This window comes from Eschrichtius robustus, chromosome 2 (genome assembly GCF_028021215.1).
Source record: "Eschrichtius robustus isolate mEscRob2 chromosome 2, mEscRob2.pri, whole genome shotgun sequence".
NCBI classification, from domain to species: domain Eukaryota; kingdom Metazoa; phylum Chordata; class Mammalia; order Artiodactyla; family Eschrichtiidae; genus Eschrichtius; species Eschrichtius robustus.
In genome coordinates this window covers 167,384,716-167,405,639 of record NC_090825.1, presented here as the reverse complement: position 1 = coordinate 167,405,639, position 20,924 = coordinate 167,384,716, and the positions used below count along the sequence as shown (strand labels likewise).

At 54.1% G+C, this 20,924-nt stretch overlaps 2 protein-coding genes across 4 annotated transcripts; one reads left to right on the top strand and one right to left on the bottom strand.

The window, feature by feature from the left end:
- Positions 1-2,145: 2,145 nt before the first annotated feature.
- On the bottom strand, positions 2,146-9,572 carry USHBP1 (USH1 protein network component harmonin binding protein 1). 2 transcript variants are annotated; one of them, XM_068536774.1, is made up of 12 exons: positions 9,492-9,572; positions 9,249-9,397; positions 8,580-9,045; positions 6,470-6,595; positions 6,158-6,294; positions 5,846-5,986; positions 5,394-5,567; positions 4,523-4,772; positions 3,757-3,978; positions 2,948-3,054; positions 2,592-2,714; positions 2,146-2,335 (listed from the first exon to the last, which is right to left on the bottom strand). In XM_068536774.1, exons 1-12 carry the CDS (start codon positions 9,543-9,545, stop codon positions 2,146-2,148), a joined length of 2,139 nt encoding a protein of 712 aa, XP_068392875.1. In that variant the 5' UTR covers positions 9,546-9,572. The 2 variants fall into 2 exon arrangements, with proteins under 2 accessions (XP_068392875.1, XP_068392876.1); XM_068536775.1 differs by having other exon boundaries at positions 8,580-9,018.
- Positions 9,573-12,705: 3,133 nt separating this feature from the next.
- On the top strand, positions 12,706-20,618 carry BABAM1 (BRISC and BRCA1 A complex member 1). 2 transcript variants are annotated; one of them, XM_068536772.1, is made up of 10 exons: positions 12,706-12,793; positions 13,066-13,192; positions 13,701-14,039; positions 15,293-15,351; positions 15,936-16,056; positions 16,138-16,216; positions 16,950-16,974; positions 18,731-18,860; positions 19,056-19,142; positions 20,113-20,618. In XM_068536772.1, the coding sequence occupies exons 3-10, from the start codon at positions 13,752-13,754 to the stop codon at positions 20,314-20,316; spliced, it is 993 nt and encodes a 330-aa protein (XP_068392873.1). In that variant the 5' UTR covers positions 12,706-12,793; positions 13,066-13,192; positions 13,701-13,751; the 3' UTR covers positions 20,317-20,618. The 2 variants fall into 2 exon arrangements, with proteins under 2 accessions (XP_068392873.1, XP_068392874.1); XM_068536773.1 differs by having other exon boundaries at positions 12,770-12,793; positions 13,104-13,192.
- The last annotated feature ends 306 nt before the right edge of the window (positions 20,619-20,924 follow it).

The window sequence follows — 20,924 nt, the reverse complement described above, 5'->3', positions numbered from 1 at the left end:
AGCAAGAAGGACTAGGGTTAGACACGAGCAAGGACTTTCCATGGGTCTGACTAGAGTGGAGTTCTCTGCCCTGTAAGCCGCTCTAGGGGAGGGGGGCCTGGATGGTTAGACAGGACCCTTTGGTTCTGGGAGTGCCAGGGAACGTGGGGGCGCTGGCTGGGTTTTGAGGTGAGGACGGGAGTCCTAGGTCCCTGGTCTGGACTTTCTAGGATCCTTGGTGGGGTGGGGGGAGACATGGAGGTGGGTGTCTCAGAGAAGAGATGAGAGAGGGAGACTTGTAAGGGAGAGAAGGCTCAAGGAAAGGAGTCAGAGGGGGGCTGGAGAAGGGAGGAGGCAAGGAACTGGGGTTTGAGGGCCACAAGTCTGGAGGAAGGGAGCTCCTAAGTGGCGGTCTGGGGACCGGTTGGAGACTGTGAGAAGGTCTGCAGCAGATCCCAGAACCTCGGATTGGTCCAACCCTTCGGCGGCCGCCCCGCCCCCTCCCAGTAGCTCCACTGCCCCCACACCCTGGGCCCTCCGGGGGAGGGTCGAAGTCCTGCCCCGCCCCCCTGCCCTCTGCCCGCGGCCCCGCGGTGACATTTGACCTTGCAGCGGCCGCGGACCGGGGACAAAGAGGCCTGGGCCCATCTGCCGCGGGGGCACCCGTGGGAACCGCAAGACCCGGCTCCCGGCGGCCTGGGAACCTGCCCCCGCCCCCCAACGGCGACCTCAGCTCCTGCCTCCACCTCCCGCGCGAACTCCTTCCCCACCCTCCAACAGGTGACCTTGTCTCCTCTCGGGCGCCCCCCCCCACGGGCAACCTGGTGGGACTCGGGGCTAAGGTCACTTAGACTCTTAGGGAGGGAGAGGGACAAGACGGGGGTAAAGTCGGCTCCTCTGTTCGGCCACTGGCGACCTTGCCTGCCTGAGTTTGCCTGCTTTCTGCAAAGCCCGCCTCGGTCCTGAGAGAGTGCGCGGGGTTCGAAGGTCACCAGCCCCAGCGCTTGCCCGAGGAGTCTGTGGACCCGGAGGACCAGGTTGAGTCCCGGCGGCTTACTAGCGCCGACCTCAGGCCAGCCTTGCCCTCCCAGGGTGAGCCGGTAACGCCGCGCACACACCTGCACAGGTGCTGCCTGGAACCCCGCGCCCCACCCCACCCCCCACCGGGCTGAGAATGAAAATCTTTCTAATCCCCGTCTTGAGTTTCAGCTAACCGCCCAGGACGGGACAGCTGGCCACTAATCCGGAGCGGCAGGGTTGAGCCCAGCCCCCCTTTCCCAACCCTGCCAGACCCGGGTGGAAGGGCAAGGGGTGTGGCCTATGCAAATAACATGCTAATCAGTTGCCTGCTATTTATCTGACACTAACACCTCCCACAGCTCCCATCTCTGGCAGGTGAAAGACTGAACTCAGCCTGGCCAAGGGCCATCCAGGCCCTGGAAGGCAGTGTGCCTCTTTGCCCACCATTAGCACCTCTCTGAGTTCCTCATCAACAGCTGTACAAACCCCCTGAATGACTGCTTGCAGCTTTTCTTCCCTTTGCTTTGCTCACCACCCAGAGGCCCTTTACCTTAGCTCCACATTCTTTGAATGCAAATTCCAAAGCCATCTCTGATTCCTCCTCCCTCCACTTTCACTCAGGGAGCAATGCTCTTCCAGCTAATGTTCCACACCCTGAACTGTTCAGGCTTCAGTCTTCCTTCTGGGTTACGGGTATCTTCCTCTTGGGAACATCTGCCAGGCCAAACCCAGCATTTCCCTGGGAAGGAGGTGTGCAGGGGAAGGTGTGCCCTGCCCCAGTGGACTCCTCCCTGGGCTTCTGGAGACAGATAAGGGTTGGAATTTCAGCTCTGGCTATGTAACCTCACTGAACCCTGAATCCCCCCAGCCAGCCCTGGGGATCCTGTCCCCACAGCCCAAGCTGCTTCTGGCATGACCCTGCTGACATGTCTCTTCACATGCCACATGGTGTCAGGCCAAAGATACCAAGTTTATCTCAAATGCCTGGCCACTATCAAGCCCCAGACACCCAGGTATCAGCCCCCATCACACCAAACACGCCTCAACATGCAAAGTCATGCCACATGACATAACATCACTGCAGAACAGTTTATGACATGACCTGCCATAACTATCTGGCACGTCCAGACACAACCAGAGCAGGGCTTATAGAAAGGTTCCCCCTGGCCGTGGAGGCAGGCAGGGCGGTCTGGGCCTCCCCAGGGCCCTTGCGGTGGCTTCCAGCACTGCCAGCTCCTCTGCCTGTCGGGCTTCCATCAGTGCCACCTGCTGCTCCAGCTTCCGCCGTTGCTCTTCCTGCTTCCGGTGGGCACCACGGAAGGCCATGACCAGGGCACTGGAGGGAGTAGGAGGATGAGCCAGGAAACAGCCCCCCATTCCACCCAAGACAGGGGCTATGTACTCCCAGCCCCAGACAGGAGCTCTTTGAGATTGGGTCTTCCTGGGGTCCCAGAATCACTCAGCAGGGGCTGACACACATCAGACACCAGAGGAGGTGTGGAATGGATTGAAGCTGCCACCCACCTTACAGGGGGGAAGCTGAAGCCCAGGGAGAGCCAGGGATGCTTCTGAGGTCACATAGGGGGACCCACCTGTGAGCTTTGCATAAATCACTGTTCAGCTCAGTACTCTGAGCACGTCTGGCTCGCCCCTTCTGAGCCACCTCTTCCAGCTCTTCCCGCAAGGACTGCAGCTGCTCCCGCAGGCCCAGAGCCCTGGTACAGGGGTGGAGAGAGAGGGGCTCACATCCATAGCCAATCTTGTCTTCCTTCCCTCCTCCCACCCACCTGCCCAAGATGTTTCCATGTGAACACAACTGTATGCAGGTGTATACCCAGCCCTGCACGGCATGTAACACCCCCACGGGCTCTCACATATTTCCCCTACCCAGGCCACATATCCCCCAGCACAGGACCCATATCCCCCAGCACAGGACCCAGGCACACACCGGGTGAGTGATGCTGACAGTTCCTGGGCTAGCTCTTCTGGGTTCTGCACTTTGCTCACTTGGCCTCCATCAACACCCCTGCTGCCACCAGGGACAGCCGGAGGGCCCTGTGGGAGGCAGCAGGGAGGGTAGTGACACTGGCCTAGGCTGAGTGTGTGCTCAGCCCAAGTTGGACATCGAAGTTGCCCAGATTGTGGTGGCTACAGCCCCTGCTCTCACAGAGCCCCCACTCTGGTGAGATACCCCAATAAGGGTACAGTACCCAATAAGGGTACCCCAATAAGGTACAGGGAAATAAATAATAAATAAATAATATCTCATTTTCAGTCCACGAGGACTTCCTGGAGGAGGTGATGTCTGAGCTCAGACCTGTAGGAGGTTGAGGACTTAATTAGAAAAAGAGGGAAGTGACTGGTGTTCCTGGCAGGGGCACAGCACTTACAAAGCCTTGGAGGTAGGAGAGATGATTCAAAGGAGGGTTCCAGAAGCTGCTAAGGCTTTAAGCAGAGGACAGACATGATTAGACAGTAAGGGGCAAAAAGGAAAGCCTCAGGGAGGAAGCTAGAGGGGGAAAATGAATCAGCCTGGGGGTGGGAAGGAGGAGGCACAGGTGTGACTGGAAGACACTAAATCCCTTGGGGCTTATTGGGCTAAATACCCTCAAAGAAAGAAACCTGCAGCTGAAACATTCAGCTCCTTTTTTTGTGCTTAGAAATGGAAACTGAGGCTCAGGGGGGGCTATGATTAACCAGGACCACATAGCCAGTAATATACTGCTATCCCTACCAGGTCCAGGCAGGGCCACTCACCTGGGACCACTCCTCTTCATCTCCACTGCTCCCGCCTCCACTGCTGTCTCCACCACTGCTGTCGGCCCCCCCAGTCCGGAGCTTTGCGCGCTCCCAGCGCAGCTGTTCCAGCAGGAGCACGTGGGCTGGGCCCTGGGCTCGGAGGGCAGCCTCCCGCAGCTCCAGAGCCCGCTTCTCCCGCCGCACCAGCTGTAGCCGAAGCATCAGGTCTGCTAGGGTCTCCTAAGAGACCAAGGAGAGGGTAGAGGGTTTGCACCTCTAGGGTCAATTGTTGGGAAAACTGAGGCTCTAGGAGGCGCCCGCTGAGAGCAGGTCAGGCAAGAACCCCAACCCTCGCCACGATCTTGCAAGATGGGAAATATCATCCATAAAAACTACAGCTGTAGAAATGGCAGTTCAGAGAGAGCACGTATATTAGGCAAGGTCAGGTAGCAGTTCAGTGGAAGTGTCTGAGTTTCTCCAAATTCAGAACCTCAGCTTTCATGCCAGGTTATAAACCCCAGATTATGTCCCCTGCCCCTATCTCTTTTCCATAGGAGGGGCATTTTGGAAAGCTAGATTGGGAGTCTTGTGAGAAACTGAATTCCAGAGGACGAATTCCTAGTCATCCCTCAAAACCCCAGCTCCAACTCTCCTCCCTCCAGGAAGCTTGTCCCCAGACCAGCAAAACTCTCCCTTGCTACTTGGTCCCTGAATCACATCTCTCTCAGCAAAGGGTTTGGTCCCACCAGGAAAGACTGACACAGTGGCCACAGCCCATGTGTACCCGTGTGGCCACCAGGTCCTCCTGGATCTGCATCTTCTCCAGCCGAGGCAGGGCTGGGCCAGGCTGGGTCCCCAGAATGGCCTGCACCATGGCTTCTGCACGGGGCGCAGCGGACATGGGTGCCAAGGTGGGACCAGGCTCTGGGGGAATCTTCACCAGAGCACGGTGTTCCTGGAGACGCTGGACGTAGCCCTGGAGCTGGATAGCCACCTCCTGTGGTGTGGGCCTATCCACACTGCTGCCCTCGGGGCTACAGGAAACAGAAGAGGGGCCTATGTCAACACTGCTGGGCATGGTTGTGCTAACTTCATGCCAACCCTGGTGGGCTTCATCAGCTTCCATCTTACTGACTATGATGGGTCCTTCCTATGCCATCTATGCTGGGCATTGTCAAACCAACATGGTGGGTACCATAATGTAAACCCCAATGGGCAACATCAGCCATCAATGATGAATGATGGATGAACACCATCATGCCGATGGGCACAGTCACTCATGTTATCATGGTGGATGCCATCACACCAACCCAATGGGGACCATCACTCAACTTGCCAACCCTGTCAGGCAGCATCATGCCAACGCCAGTGGGTACCAACATCAAGCCAACCCCATTAAGCTCCATCATGGCATTTCTAATCAGTGGGCACCATCATCCATCTTCATGCCAACTCTGGTGGGTCCTATAGCAACCCCAATGGCTGTCACCACTGTGCCAACTTTGTTGCGTAGCAACCAGCCAACTCCAGCAGGCCTCATGCCAACCATAGGAACCATACCAACCCCCAAAATGTGGCCAGTTCTGGGAGCCCCATTTTCTCCAATCAGAGCCCCACTCATTGGCCCACCCAGTCCCCAGGTTTCCCAGGGGTACCTTGGACGTGGATCCTGCAGTATCCCTCCATCCATGGCAGCCTCCTCTTGCACCAGAAGCCTCTGAGCTTCCTTCTCAGCCGCCTCCAAGTTATCCATGAAGGCTTCTTCTCCTGCTCCTGAGTCTGCCTTCCGAAGAGTGAGCAAGGCCCCATATGCCTCCTCACAGTGTTCACTGTGGGACACCAGTTCTGAGCGCTCCAGGACACCCATCTTGCTGTGTAGGTGACATCCTCACATGCTCCTGGACCCCTCACTACTCCTCCCACCCCCACCCCTGGGAGTTTGTAAACTCCTTCAGCACTCTTGGACTAAAATTGCCTTAAGTTAATTTCCGTGGTGAGGGAAAGTACTTTCCTGCGAGGGCTCTGTCTCTCTCTGGGGATTGGGGCTATCCTCTGAGGACACCCATTTCCCTCCCAGTCAGTGATATCATGGGCAGGGTGCACTGACCTATACTGCAAGGCTAGACGCAATGCAGTGGCCTCAGCCTCCCGCTGGCCCAGCCGCATGCTGAGGCCCTCACACCGGCCCTTGTACTCCTGGAGCACAGCTGACAGCAGACGGTTGAAGCATTTGAGCTTCTCAATGTTCCTGCCTCCAGAGGTGGGGAAGAGGCAAAGTGAGAGGCCTTGAAGGGCAGTTAGAACCCAGTTGATTTCCACCCTTCCCCACCCCACCCCAAATCCAGCTCCAGACTCCTGGCTTTATGACCCAGCTGGGAGGCACCAGTGCCCTTATGAGCTCAGCATTTGTGGCTCTTACCCCTGGAGATGCTCCAACTGGGCTTCCATGATGTGCATCTCGGGGGCAAGGAGCTGGGTGAGGAGAGGCCCAAGCATCTGGGAGCTGGAATCACTCTGGAGGCGCCGGAGCAAGGGGTGAGCCAGGGAGAAGGGATCCTGCCAGAAGAAGGTGACTTGATTCACCCAGATTGTCATTGAGAGCCCAGCATCACGAGTTTAGGTCTTTTCCAACCCCAGAAGTTATTGGATCACATGACCAGGATTTGAGTCTCATGGCCCTGAATCCTAAGGATCTTAAGATCATGCATGATTTTCAGCTTCCCACACTCACCTGAGTGCCCCAGGTCTCCCCGTCAGCCCCAGAGCTGCTGGAACCACTACCCGAGCCGCCTGCTTGGTCACAGGAGGGAGGTGGGAAGGGCTTCAGCCTCAGCAGGGAATCCTGCAGCTCCTGGACCTGTGGGGCAATGGGGGATGTCAGGCCTGGGTGCTCAAACCACCCACCATCCTTCTCTAAGACCTGTTCCTGGAGCAGTGGCAAGAGCCCCAGGTGGAAGGTAGGACCGCCAGACACTCATCCTGCCAGACCCCTCCCTGTATAAACTTGCACAAGTCACTCAGCCACTCAAGACTTCTCTTTCCTTAGACATACAGATGGCCGACAGGTACATGAAAAGACGCTCAACGTCACTGATCCTTAGGGAAATGCAAATCAAAACCACAATGAGATACCACCTTACATCAGTTAGAATGGCAAGCATCAAAAAGACAAGAGGGCTTGCCTGGTGGCGCAGTGGTTGAGAGTCTGCTGGCTAATGCAGGGGACACGGGGGTTCGAGCCCTGGTCTGGGAAGATCCCACATGCCGCGGAGCAACTAGGCCCGTGAGCCACAACTACTGAGCCTGCGCGTCTGGAGTCTGTGCTCCGCAACAAGAGAGGCCGCGATAGTGAAGAGGCCCGTGCACCGCGATGAAGAGTGGCCCCCGCTTGCCGCAACTAGAGAAAGCCCTCGCACAGAAACGAAGACCCAACACAGCCAAAAATAAATATTAATAAATAAATAAATAAATAAATAAGACCCGGCACAACCAAATAAATAAATAAATATTTAAAAAAAAAAAAGACAAGAGATAACAAGTGTTGGCGAGGATGTGGAGAAAAGGGAACCCTCATGCACTGTTGGTGAGAATGTAAATAGGCACACCCGCTATGGAAAAAAAGCATGGCATTTCCTCAAAAGAGTAAAAATAGAATGACCACATGATCCAGCAATTCCACTTCTGGGTATTTATCCAAAAGAAACCAAAACACTAACTCGAAAAGACATCTGTACCCTCATGTTCATTGCAGCATTATTTACAAGAGCCAAGACATGGAAGCAACCTAAGTGTCCGTTGATGGATGAATGGATAAGAAGATGTGGTATATACATTTATACAATGAAATATTATTCATCCGTAAAAAAAGAAACCTTGCCATTTGTGACAACATAAGAGGACCTTGAAGGCACTATGCTAAGTGAAATAAATCAGCCAGATAAAGACAAATACTGTATGACCTCACTTATATGTGGAGTCTAAAATAAAACAAGGGAATTCCCTGGCAGTCCAGTGGTTAGGACTCAGTGCTTTTACTGCGGTCACCTGGGGTTCTGGTCGGGGAACTGAGATCCCGCAAGCCGTGCGGCCCGGCATAAATCTGCAGGCTCCCTATGTCTCACTTCCAGTCTCCTAGGCTCCCAACCCAGGGCTTGTCCTCAGCCCCTCTCCAGCTTTCACACCCCACCTGCCAGCTCCACCTTCAGCATCACCCAGAATCTGCCCACTTCTCACCACCTCCACAGCTTCCATCCCTTACATGTCTGGACCAGTGCCTCCTCCTGGATCTCCAAGATTCCAGCCTCTCCCTCCACTAGCTGTTCCTCCCACGGTGGCGAGAGGGCGCCTGTGAATGCCTGCATCAGGTCTCCACCCTTGCTTGCTTGGAACCCTCTGTGGCCCCCATCTCACTCAGAGCAAAAGCTCAAATCCTCCCTGCAGCCCGCAAGGCACTCCAGGATCTGCTCCCACCACCTCCGTACCCTTGTCTCCTCCTGCTCAGCCCCACACTGGCCTCCTCACTGTTCATTGAACACAGTAATCAGACTCCAACCTCAGGGCCTTTGCATATGCTGTTCCCTTTGCCTGGAATGCTCTTCCCCAGCTCCTTGCATGGTTCGTCCCTTGCCCCCCTGTGGTCTTTATTCAAGTGTCGCCGCCTCCTCACTGGGCCTCTCTGATCACCTTAACTAAGGTTACAAGGGACCTTTGTCTCTTTGGGGTTCAGCAGCCAAGCCTCCACAAAAGCTTTACAAATGAACAAATGATCGAATGTGTCCTACAACAGGCCTGCTGCCTCCCTCCCACCAGAGAGCCCTGGGAGGCAGGCCTGCCCCACTCACCTCTCTCTGCAGCATCTCCTTCTCAGCCTGGAAGGCCTTCAGGGAGTTCTGTGTGCGGATCAGCTCGTCCTCACGGCTGCCCAGGGCCAAACGCAGCCAGGCGTTCCTTTCAGTCAACCGGGCTGCATCCCACTGGCAGCTCCCAGCCTGCTCCTGCTCCAAGCAGGGCTTTGGTCCCCCCTCGCTTCTGTCCTTTGCCTCCAACGGCCCAGGACATCTTGGGGGCTGGTGGCGCCAGGCAGCAGCAGCCGCTTCCAGAGAGCTCAGAGCTTGCTGGAGAGTCTGAAACACGTCAGGGGCTCTGGGTCCAGAGGGGACATTCTCCCTGTCCCATGAGGCTGCCTCTGGGGCCTGGTGGGCTTCCTGGGCAGGCTCATAGGGCCCCTCGGGGGCTGGAGCAGGTCCCCTGCTAGAGTCCCCATCAACTTCTTTGTCAGTCCTGTGAAGAGGTGAAAGATGGAAAGTTCTGGAAATGGGGTCATCTGGGGTAGCTAACACAAAGAGGCTTTGTAACAAGGCTGGGACTGCATCACGCAGGGCCTTGAAAGTCAGACTGAGGGCAATGGGAGCCATGGCATGTGTGTGAGTAGGGGAGGGACATAAACAGATCTATGGGTGGGAAAGATGTGCCAGGCCTGTAGTGGGGGACACAGACCAAGTGGGCCTTACCTGCTCTCCAGGCCCTGCCCTTTGGCCTCCGTCTCAGGGCCCAGCGGCTCTGGCTTGCAGCTATCCTGAGATGGCACAGGGCCCGGCTCGGAGCTCCCACTGGCTGCCTCAGCCTCTTCTGAACTCTCTGCCACAGGGTCCAGCTCACCCTGCAAATGATCCCCAGAGCTGAGCTCTGAGCCAGGCAGGTCTGGGGCCTGGGGTCTCGCAGAGTTGGGTGTGGCAGGGAGGGGGGACACTTACGGGCAGAGCGTGCCTCCCTCGCCGGCTTCGGGGCCGTGTGGCCCTGGCACTCATTGTTATCCAGAAATCAGTGTCCTCTGAATCCTTCCTCACCCCCTAAAACCACAACCTGATCTCAGCTCAAAGCAAATGATAGCCTCAATTTCCTGTTCTGTGATATAGGCATTGATTTCACTTCTCCGAAAGGATCTTGAGTTATCAATGTTGATTTGGCACATTTGAATGCCTCCCTTGACGGTCAGCTCACAACCTCTCAAATTTGCCCTCACCTCTTCTTTCTTTTCTGCCTCCTTTATTTTTCACTACCTCTTTGCTCCTCTCCCTCCCCTATCTGGGCTTGGGACGAGGACTTCAACAGTCCTCTCTCCTCCCCAGGGCTCTCCTGAACCAGAGGTTCCAATCCTGGGGTTTGGTCCCCTCAGCCCACTCTAATTCCCTGTTCTTCTGGGGGCACCTTGGTCAGAACACCAAGTCCCTGGACACTCTTGGGGTCACTCTGGCCACTGCCTACTCAGGCTTGGCCTGGCCAAGGCCAGCCTGGGAGGGGCCAGGAAACAGGAAGCCCACTCCCCGGCCATGTGACTTGTTATTGTGCAGTTTCCTCTTCAAGGACAGCGGCTTCCTCCAGCCCCAGCAGGAGAACACATGTCCAGGTCCCACGATGTCAGTCCCTCCTCGCTTCTGCTTCCAAGCCCATGGCTCCTCCATCTCTGACCCTTGGATTTTATTTCTCGGAAGCTAGAATGCTCCCCTGGGCTGATGCTCTCCATCTGGCTCCCCTGTGAACTTCTTTCCTCTGCCTATCCCTTCAGTGTCAGGGTCAGAGTTCTCATTCCGCTTCAAGTCACAGACAAACCTGGGATTGGTACCCCTGAGCAAGTGATGGTCCCCTCTGAGCCTCAATTTCTATATCTTCCTACAGTGTCATGGGAGTTTGTTGTTTTTTTTCAAAACAAACAACTTTTTATTGAAGTATAGTTGATTTACAATGTTGTATTAGTTTAAGGTGTAAAGCAAAGTGATTTTTTTCTTTTCATTCTTTTTTATTCTTTTTCAGGTTCTTTCCATTATAGGTTATTGCAGGGTATTGAATATAGTTCCCTGTGCCATACATAGGTCCTTGTTTTTTTTTTTTTAATCTATTTTATATATAGTAGTATGTACCTATTAATCCCAAACTCCTAATTTATCCCTCCCTCCTCCCTTCCCCTTTGGTAACCATAAGTTTGTTTTCTTTTCTTTTTTTGTCCCCCCTCCTTTGTTTTTTGGCCGTGCCACGCAGCTTGTGGGATCTTAGTTCCCCGACCAGGGATTGAACCCAGGCCCTCACCTGGGCCCTCGGCAGTGAGGGTGCAGAGTCCTAACCACTGGACCGCCAGGGGATTCCCAGTAAACATAAGTTTGTTTTTTTTTATGTCTGTGAGTCTATTTCTGTTTTGTAAATAAGTTCATTTGTATCATTTTTTTAGATTCTACATATAGGTGATATCATATGATATTTGTCTTTGTCTACTCACTTCACTTAGTATGATAATCTCTAGGTCCATCTATGTTGCTGCAAATGGCATTATTTCATTCTTTTTTATGGCTCAGTAATATTCCATATTTTGTGTGTGTGTGTGTGTGTGTGTGTGTGTGTGTGTATACATATATACCAGTGTTATGGAAATTTTAACAAGCAATTTGCACATGGCCAGGCACCATCGGGAACTGAATCATAAGGCCCCCTCCTTGTTCCCTACTACCTCTCTGACCATCCCATCTCTGCTTCCTCTGCCAGCTACTGTTTCTTCTCCATAAATGCTGGATTCCTCAGATCCCAGATGGTCCCTACATCCTGCTCATTTTTCCTGCATCCACCTCTAAAGGGCCTCCCATCCATAGTCACAGCCCAAGCCTCTCCTCCCCAACCTGGATACCAGCCCAGCTCCCTCCCTGGGCTCCCCAGCCATCCCTCCACTCCCTTCCCCACCAAGGCCGCAGAGATCTCACTGTTCACCTACCTGGCTCATACACCCTCCATAGCTCCCCATTGCCCTTGGGAAACATTTCAAGCTCTTCAGCCTGGCATTCAAGGTCTTTAAAAAAATTATGCCTGCGGCTGGCACCAATTTGTACTCCACACTCTAGCCGCTATAACCTCCTCTGTAAACAGCTGAAGTTTCTCAGTCCTCTCACACCCTGGTGCCTTTGGCCATGCCTTAACCTCTGCCTGAAACACACCCTCCTTCCTTCTGCACTTCTGTGTAAACTGTGCAGAGCCTGGGATAGCCTGAATCTTCCTGGTCCCACTGACAGAAGCTATGAGGCTGAATCTTCCTGTTTCTGGGTCCGCAAAGGTAGTAGCGAGAGAAGTTGCAATTCTCTGACTTGGGGGTACCCGGGGCATTGAAATTCTCACTCTTAGCTTCTGCTCTGGCCATATTAACCTGTGAGAGGTTCCACCACTCCAAGGCTCCTCAAAGCCTCCAGACTTTTGTCCAGGCGGTTCTTTCTGCCTGGAATGAACTTCCTCCTGTTTTTCTAGAAAATTCTCCATCCTTCAAGGCTCATTTTCCACAGCCCCTCTGGGCTGTCACTGAACCAGAGCCTGGCTGAGGTGGACAGGCTTAGCAGACTTTAACAAATAAACTGAGGCTGTTTTTAAATGGTTATGGAGCTGAAGGGAGAAGTGTGCATGAAGAAGGGTGGTTTGAAATAGTTCTGGCTTAGTATTTTTTTATTTTTTGCAAATATTTGTGAAATAAGGAGCAGAATTAAATAATTGGGAGGGCCCTTGGGCTCTGGACCCCGCCCACCTCTGCCGCAAAAACCCCTCACTGAGGTTCAGTCAACTCTATTAATCACCAATCAGCCCCACCTCTTCTAAATCCCACCCAACTCAGTCCCGCTACGTTTAATCACACTGCAAACTAGGACTTCTCTATCTTTCTGAGCCTATCCCACTGAAAGCGCAACTCCACACTGCCTCGTTATGGTAGAAACGCTGACCCGCGCAGTCCGAATCTGCCAGAAACATAAAAGCTCCGCCTTATCTGACTTTAGCCAATCACATTCCAGATCCCGCCCCACTCAGTTCCGCTCCAGACTATCGCAATCCAAACCCCACCTCCTAGAACAGTATCAGCCTATCAGCTTCCAAGGCTCTCCAGCCTCGTCCCATACATCTCTCCTCTAGGCCTGCGGCCTGCTGAACTACATTTCCCAGGAGGCGTGGCGGCCGCGCCGTACCACTTCCGGCTGCTAAAGACTGTGGCTTCCTAGCGAGTCGCCAGCTGGGTCGGAGGGAGGCTCAGGCTAAGGTGAGCAGGAGTTGGGTGGTGAAAGCGTGCGGGATCCGTCCCTAGAGGCCCAACTTCCCTAGCCCCAGAAATTCAACCCCTCGCTTGCCCTGAGGCTTCCGCCTTCAGCCCTGGTTTCTCCTGCAGTCTAGCCTCCATCCCTCTTGCTGCAGCTAAGCTTTGTTTTCCTTAGAGGTTGTGGGGACTGCAAGGCTCAGAGACCATCCCCGGCAGCCTGCACCCATTGCCCAGATGGGCAAACCGTTCCACTGGCGTCCTGTTTTTCCTCAAAGGAATTGTAACACCAGATCTGCTCCCCTTCCGTGTGCAGACACCCCCTAGGCAGCCAGCGCTCCACTGCGGAGGAGAGAACCCTGGAAGTTATTATTCTTTTATTCACCAAGACGTCTTCAGTTTCAGGTAACAAAAAACCCAACTCAATCTGGTTTAAGCAAGAAAGGGAATTTAGGCATAGCTGGATTCAGGTGCTCAGAAGTGTATCTGTCGTTTTTTGGGTGAGCATCACTATAGGCAAGCTCTGTTTTCCCTCTTGGAGGCAAAAGAGGCTCCCAACAGCTCTCGACTTGTAACTTCCCAGCTTTGCAACACTGACGAGTTCCTTTTCTCTAACAGCACTATTGGAAGTCTCAGAGCTGCCCCTCACTGGCGTGTGTTGGGTCATGTCCCTATCTCTGAGCCATTCACAGTGGCTCACTAGCCAAAAGGGGGAGGGGAGGGGTTAGCCCTACAGAAAAAAAATGGGAGACTGTTATCTCGAGTCAGAGTGGATGCTGGGCTGATAAGTGTTAAAGGCACCCATCCTACAGATGAGGAAACTGAGGCCCTGAGAGGAGTTACTCTTATTGTCAGTAAGCGACTCATGCCCTGTTCTCCTGCCCAATAACCAAATGCTTTTAAAACCCCTAAGGGAAGGATCCTGGCTTCCCCCATACCTGCTCCATCCAGCCACTCAGGAGCCATGGAGGTGGCGGAGCCCAGCAGTCCCACTGAAGAGGAGGAGGAGGAGGAAGAGGAGCAGTCAGCTGAGCCCAGACCCCGCACTCGCTCCAACCCTGAGGGGGCTGAGGACCGGGCGCTGGGGGCCCAGGCCAGTGTGGGCAGCCGCAGCGAGGGCGAGGGTGAGGCGGCCAGTGCTGACGACGGGACCGCCAACCCTCCCGGAGCTGGTCCCAAGCCGTGGCAGGTGCCTCCACCAGCCCCAGAGGTCCAGGTGCGGACGCCAAGGGTCAACTGTCCAGAGAAAGTGGTAAGTGAGGGGCTTGACCAGTGGCTTCGAGGTGTTAGGGAACCTTGGGTTACACATCGTCTTTTAGGATCCGCTCTGGAAAACGGTCCCTTTGTTCTAGTCTCCTAGGGCTGCCACAACAAGTTATCACAAACCCGGTGGCTTAAAACAACAGAAACTCATATTCTCACAGTTCCAGATGCCAGAAGTCTGAAATGAACGTGTCACGTTCCCTCTGCAGGATCTAGAGGAGGAGGCTTCCTTGACTCTTCCAGCCTCTGGTGGCTCCAGTTGTTCCTTGGCTTGTGGCTGCATCACTGCAATCTCTGTCTCCGTCTTCACATAGCCTTCCCCTCTGTGTCTCCCAGTCTTCTCTTTTCTTTTTTTCTTTCTTTTTTTGTTTTTTGTTTTTTGGCCGAGTGGCATGCGGGATCTTAATTCCCTGACCAGGGATCGAACCCGTGCCCCTTGCAGTGGAAGCGCAGAGTCGTAACCACTGGACTGCCAGGGAAGTCCCCAGTCTTTTCTTTTATAAGGACACTTGTTCTTAGATCAGAATGATCTTATCTCAAGATCTTTACCTTAATTGCATCAGCAAAGACCCTAATTCCAAATAAATTCACATTCTGAGGTTCCAGGTGGATATATCTTTTAAATTTATTTATTTATCTTTGGCTGCATTGGGTCTGTTGCTGCGTGCAAACTTTCTCTAGTTGCGGCGAGCGGGGGCTTCTCTTCGTTGCGGTGCGCAGGCTTCTCATTGCAGAGGCTTCTCTTGTTGTGGAGCACAGGCTCTAGGCGTGCGGGCTTCAGTAGTTGTGGCACGCAGGCTCAGTAGTTGTGGCGCACGGGCTTGGTTGGTCCGCTTGGTTGCTCCGCGGCATGTGGGATCTTCCCGGACCAGGGCTCGAACCCGTGTCCCCTTCCTTGGCAGGCAGCTTCCTAACCACCGCGCCACCAGGGAAGTCCCAGGTGGATATATCTTTTAGAGAGCCACAATTCATCCCACTATTCCCTTGTTTTCTTGTTTCTGTGTTAAATGTTCTCTGGTTTGTTTGTTCACTCATCAACCTGGACTCCTAGTCCAGTGCTCTTTTCCCTCAGCTGCCTCCTTCTAAAGTGGATGGCTTGGCTGGGAATTGGGGGTCATCATATGGCCTTTTCCAGTGGGGCTGCTTGGAGAGGGCCAGCAGAGTGGCGTGGGGGCCTGCATTAATGTTCAGTCGCCAGGTGCTGCTGGTCACAACTCTCACCACCCTTCAACTTCATTGCAGATCATCTGCCTGGACCTGTCGGAGGAAATGTCGCTGCCAAAGCTGGAGTCATTAAATAGGTGAGAGGCATATTTGGGGGCTTGAGCTTGCAGCTATGGCTGGGAAGGGCCCAGCCCAAAAATCGCAGGGCTGTCTCTCTCAGACTCACCCCCGGGGCCTGGTGGTATTGGAGAGTAGCAGTGATAACCGGTAATGATACAGCTGCGGCCCATCGGGGCTCTGTTCTAAGCACTTGAGAGCTATCACACGCCACCCAGGTCACAGCCATGACTCGGAAACTCCAAGAAGCAAAATGACTTGCCCGAGGCCTCCCAGCAAATGGGCAGAGCCAGATTCAGACCAAGGCCTGGCTGACTCTAAAACCCTTGCCCCTGAGAAGCTAAGTCTTATTGGGGTCAGGCAGCAGGGCCTGGATGGGGCCTGAGGATGAGCCCACCTTCCCCTCCCTGGCACTCGTGATGACCCGTGGCTGAGCAAAGGTGGGGTGCCTCCCACAGATCAGATGTGAGACCCAGGCTGGCCAGAGGGAGAGGGCAAGAGCTGGAGAGGGGTCAGCTAGGCTGGGTTCGCGGCTGGGCTCTGCCACCCCCACTGCCGCATGACCTGGGCCTTAACTACCCGGTCACTCTCTGGCTCTCCCCAGCTCCAAAACCAATGCCCTCAACGTCTCCCAGAAAATGATCGAGATGTTCGTGCGGACAAAACACAAGATTGACAAGAGCCACGAGTTCGCGCTGGTGGTGGTGAACGATGACACCGCCTGGGTGAGGCTGGGGCAGGGCTGGGTGCCCTGGGGTCCCCTGGGGCTGAGGGAGCACCTCGCTGAGTCCCATGCTTCCCTGCAGCTGTCCGGCCTGACCTCTGATCCCCGAGAGCTCTGCAGCTGCCTCTACGACCTGGAGACAGCCTCCTGCTCTACCTTCAGTATCCTTTCCACACAGGGAGCCCCAGGGAGCGGCCTGGCTCGGCCTGGCTCAGGTCTAGATCCCAGCTCTGCCACATCAGGCTTGGGCCAGCCACGCCTCTGAGCCTCAGTTTCTTCATCTGTAAAATGAGAGCCACAAAACCTCCTACCCCACAGGGTCGCTGTGAAGATAAAGTCAGAATACAGAAGCAAAAACAGCTGATTTGGACTCTGGATGTCAAAAATGCATCCACTTGGGGAACACTTCATGAAGGGCTAAGTACACAGTCGGTGCTCAGCAAGTGGCCGTATGTGACTGAAAAGTCATAATCATTGCTACAGCCCCTTCAGCCTGGGCATAGCACATTTTATATTAATTGGAACATTAAAGGCTCACTGCAGCCCTGAACTTAAATATAATATGATCCCTGTGAGTTACAAAGAAAACAGTAATGAGGGGAGGGGGACAGGGACACCCATAGCTCTTTCTTTGTGAGGAGAATGGCCCTAGACCTGAGGGAAAGGGGGCTTTGAATCACTAAGGGCCTTCAGGGCATCTGATGCCAGCCCCCTAGTTCATGATCTGTGCTGAGGGAAAACAGGCTCAGAGAGGGCAAGCGACTGGGACAGGGTCACACAGCGTGTGTCCTGGCAACCGGCTCAGAGGCACCTGCGCTCTCCCAGCATCAGGAGGGAAGCCACCCACCCCTGCCCACCCATGCGCTGCTCTGCTCTCCTTAGCATTCCCACCAGATCTGGAAGGTCTCTTCAGCCTCATGTAAGTCCCCCATGGGGAAATTATTGTTCACCTTTGAAGAGAAGAACCCCTTCTGGGTAAAAGCTCCAAACAGCCCAGAAATAGTCCTTTAGGGAGGCCTAAAGCCTTCCTTTCTCACCCTTTCTCCCTGGAACAATTGCTCACTTACCTGTCTGGAAGCATTTTTGCAAAAGAGGTTCCTTCTCACATCTCGCCCTCTGTGTTATTCTCTGACAGCCCAGTGGTTCTCCACTACTTTCTTGTTGATTGATTGATTGATTGATTGATTGACTGCTGTGCTGGGTCTTCGTAGCTGCGCGCGGGCTTTCTCTAGTTGTGGCAAGCAGGGGCTACTCTTTGTTGCAGTGCGCGGGCTTCTTATTGCGGTGGCTTCTCTTGCTGCGGAGCATGAGCTCTAGGCGCATGGGCTTCAGTAGTTGCAGCACGCGGGCCCTAGAGCACATGGGCTTCAGTAGTTGCAATGCGTGGGCTCAGTAGTTGTGGCGCGCGGGCTCAGTAGTTGTGGTACACAGGCTTAGTTGCTCCGCGGCACGTGGGATCTTCCCAGACCAGGGATCAAACCCGTGTCCCCTGCATTGGTAGGCGGATTCTTAACCACTGGACCACCAGGGAAGTCCCTCCACTACTTTCTTTTAACCTGGAGGCAGCCAACTTTTTCTTTAAAGGACCAGGTAGTAAATATTTTTGACTTTGTTGGCCACATCGTCTCTGTGTTGGCAACCAGACTCTGCCCATTTTAATTAGAAAGCAGCCACAGACCATAGGTACGCAAGTGGGCGTGGCCGTGTGCCAATAAAACTTTATTTGCAGGCACAAATTTGAATTTCACATTTCTGATTGTCACAAAATATTCTCCTTTTGGTTTTCTTTCTTCGCAGCCATTTAAAAATGAAAAAGGTTCTTAGCTTGTGGGCCCAAGTATTCTAAGCCCTCTTTTTGCCAGCCCGTTGATGGTGGTCAAGGAGCTTGTTTTGCCCATCTCAGCAGATTTTGCAAGTGAATCTATGGGGTAAATTCCTAATGGAGAACAGACTGGAACAAGGTGGTGTGTGTTTTTAATTTTGCTAGACTTTGCCAAAGCACTTTCCCAGGAAATTAACCCTGTTTACCTCCCCCAGCACCGGGGTTGATCATACGGCTGAAAGTTCTGCCCATCTGATAGGTGGGAAGAGGCCACATCTTACTTTGCTGTGCTTTTCTTTTCATTCATTTTTAAGCCATTCAGTATTCCTTCAGTAATTTGTCTATTTGTTCCCTTTACCTATTTTTCTAGGGGAATGTCGGCTTTTTTCTTGTTGGTGATCAGATTTGTTTTTTACATATTAAGGACATTAGCCCTCTGTCTGCCTAGTGCCCTGTACTCAATGTGAGAACCATCTGTGGCTGAGTGGGAAACTGGGCACTGACTTTGCCTATAAGATGTGGTCCCTGCCTCAGAGTCTCCTGGCCTGGTAGGGCAGGTCCAGCTCAACACAGTGATGGGGGACGCTCAGGATGCTGAGGGTGGCCTGAGCAGGCCCTAGCTTAGGGGTCAGCAAAACCTCTGATGGAGCAGGAGAGGTCAGGCAGAAAGGCGAAGCTGGGGAGGTGCTGGGGCAGAGGGAACAGCATGTGGGAAGGCTCAGAGGCAACAGTGAACTTGGGAGGGGTCAGGTGGGGCCTCACATACGCGGTGAGGAGCTGGGCTCTCTGAGGGTGACAATAGGGGTGGGCTACCAGGGTGTGCTCTGACCTGTCCCCCATCCCTGCTGCGCAGCCAGCAGAAGACCGAGCTGCCAGTCACAGAGAATGTGCAGACGATTCCACCGCCGTACGTGGTCCGAACCATCCTGGTCTATAGTCGTCCACCCTGCCAGCCCCAGTTCTCCCTGACGGAGCCCATGAAGGTGAGGGAGGCCTGGGAGAGGGAGGGATGCCTACAGCCAGCACGATGGTGGTTAGACACTAGGAGGGACTTCCTGACCACAGGAGCTGGGGTGCCTAGAGTCAGGTTCCCAGAGTCTTGGGCAGTAGCTGGGGAATTGTGATCATGGGGGCATGGGGTGACCAAAGTCCCAAAGGCTGGCTTTCTCCCCCTGCAGAAAATGTTCCAGTGCCCGTATTTCTTCTTTGATGTTGTTTACATCCACAACGGCGCCGACGAGAAGGAGGAGGAGATGAGTTGGAAGGTGAGAGGCTGCTGTGGGTGTGGGTGGCAGGCGGATGTAGGTGCAGATGGGATGGCTCCGAACCCACCTGCCCCGGCCTTGAGGGAAAGGGGGGCTTTGAATCACTAAGGGACTTCAGGGCATTTAATGCCAGCCCCCTAGTTCATGATCTTTGCTGAGGGAAAACAGGCTCAGAGGGCCAGCAACTAGACCAGGGTCACACAGTGTGTCTCTGGCACAGTGGTACCTGGCAACAGGCTTAGAGGCACCTGTGCTCTCCTGGCATCAGGAGGAGGGAAGTCACGCGTCCCTGCCCACCCACGCACTGCTCTGCCATTAGTCTTCTCCTTAGCGTTCCTGGTCCTGCTGGATCGTGGTCATTCAACTACCATTTCCCACATGTCTTCAGTGAGCTAATGGGGCTGTTGGGACAGTGGCCCATGAGCATGTAAGGTCCTGTCCACCTCATCCCCAGCGCCCCCTGCTTCTCTCTCTTCCTGCCTTCGCTTTCTCTGTGTCCTCTGCCTGGAGCACGCTTCCCTCCCTGCCTTGCCAGGCTCTGCTGGTCCTTTACATCCCAGCCCTGAACTAGTTGTGGCATCTCGAGTCGGCCACTTATCTCTCTGAGCCTCACTTTACCCAGCTGTGAGCAGAGGGGGTTGAGCCCAGCTCCTACTTATACTTCAGTACCCGAACGGGAAGTCCCTACTTGGAGAAAACTTCCCTGCTCCTCAAGGTAGATCAGCATGGGGGCTGGGGTCATTGTATCCGACTGTGCCTCTCCAGACTAGGGGCTCCAGCACTGAGACCTCTTGGGGTCCCTAGCACTGAGTGGGTGGCAGGAAATGTTTGCTGAATGTGGGAGTGTTTTCTGCCTCGCAAACTCCTCTTTACCCTTTGGCACCCATTCCTGAGGCCCCCTCCTGGGGCCTGACAGGGAGGGCCTGTCAGGGGGAACCTCTGCCTGAACAGCCCTTCCTTGGCCCCATAGGACATGTTTGCCTTCATGGGAAGCCTGGATACCAAGGGTACCAGCTATAAGTACGAGGTGGCGCTGGCTGGGCCAGCCCTTGAGCTGCACAACTGTATGGCCAAGCTTCTGGCGCACCCATTGCAGCGGCCCTGCCAAAGCCATGCCTCCTACAGCCTGCTGGAGGAGGACGATGAAGCCACCGAGGTTGAGGCCACTGTCTGAACCATCCCTGTACAGCCAACCTTCTAGTACGATGAAACACTTGGCCGAGAATGCTGGTTCTCACACTGGGCTCTGTGGAACCCCCAGAGGGAGGCCTAGGAGGTGTCCAAGGTACCTGGGGAGCCCTGAAGGCAACCTAGGATTCCAGGAAGCATTCCAGGGACTCTGGACACCCGTTCCCTATGTTTCCTAGCCCATATCCCACTCCCAGTTTTTCAGTTGTGATTCTTGTTGTGCCCTGTGTGATTTTTGTCATCAAAATAAAAATCTGAGAATCCCTAACCCAGGTCCACGACAGTCAACTTGTGTTAATTGGAATCTTTTTTGTTGCAAGTGACAGAAAACCCACCCACTGAGCAGAAAGGAGAATGGCTTGGTTCTTGTGGATAAGAAGCCATGGTGCAGCTTCAGGCTTTGCTGTATCCAGGTGCTCTGCCACTGCCACTGGGGAGGGCTGAAATACCCTGCATGGTTGGTGTTCAGTGTGCCCTGCTTTCCTCCCAACCCGTGGAAAGGGGTGAGATGGCTGTGACTGCTCCCCAAATCCCAACCCAGGTGAAGTGAGGGCTCTCCCAGCACCCCTTATGACTGGCCTTGCCTAGGTCATG

Coding starts and splice junctions, on each gene's coding strand:
- BABAM1 (XM_068536772.1), top strand. CDS start 13,752: ATGGAGGTGGCGGAGCCCAGCAGTCCCACTGAAGAGGAGGAGGAGGAG. Junction 14,040..15,292: donor TCAACTGTCCAGAGAAAGTG/GTAAGTGAGGGG, acceptor ACTTCATTGCAG/ATCATCTGCCTGGACCTGTC. Junction 16,057..16,137: donor TGAACGATGACACCGCCTGG/GTGAGGCTGGGG, acceptor GCTTCCCTGCAG/CTGTCCGGCCTGACCTCTGA.
- USHBP1 (XM_068536774.1), bottom strand. CDS start 9,545: ATGAGTGCCAGGGCCACACGGCCCCGAAGCCGGCGAGGGAGGCACGCT. Junction 3,055..3,756: donor ATGAAGAGGAGTGGTCCCAG/GTGAGTGGCCCT, acceptor TGCCTCCCACAG/GGCCCTCCGGCTGTCCCTGG. Junction 2,715..2,947: donor CTGTCAGCATCACTCACCCG/GTGTGTGCCTGG, acceptor CCCCTGTACCAG/GGCTCTGGGCCTGCGGGAGC.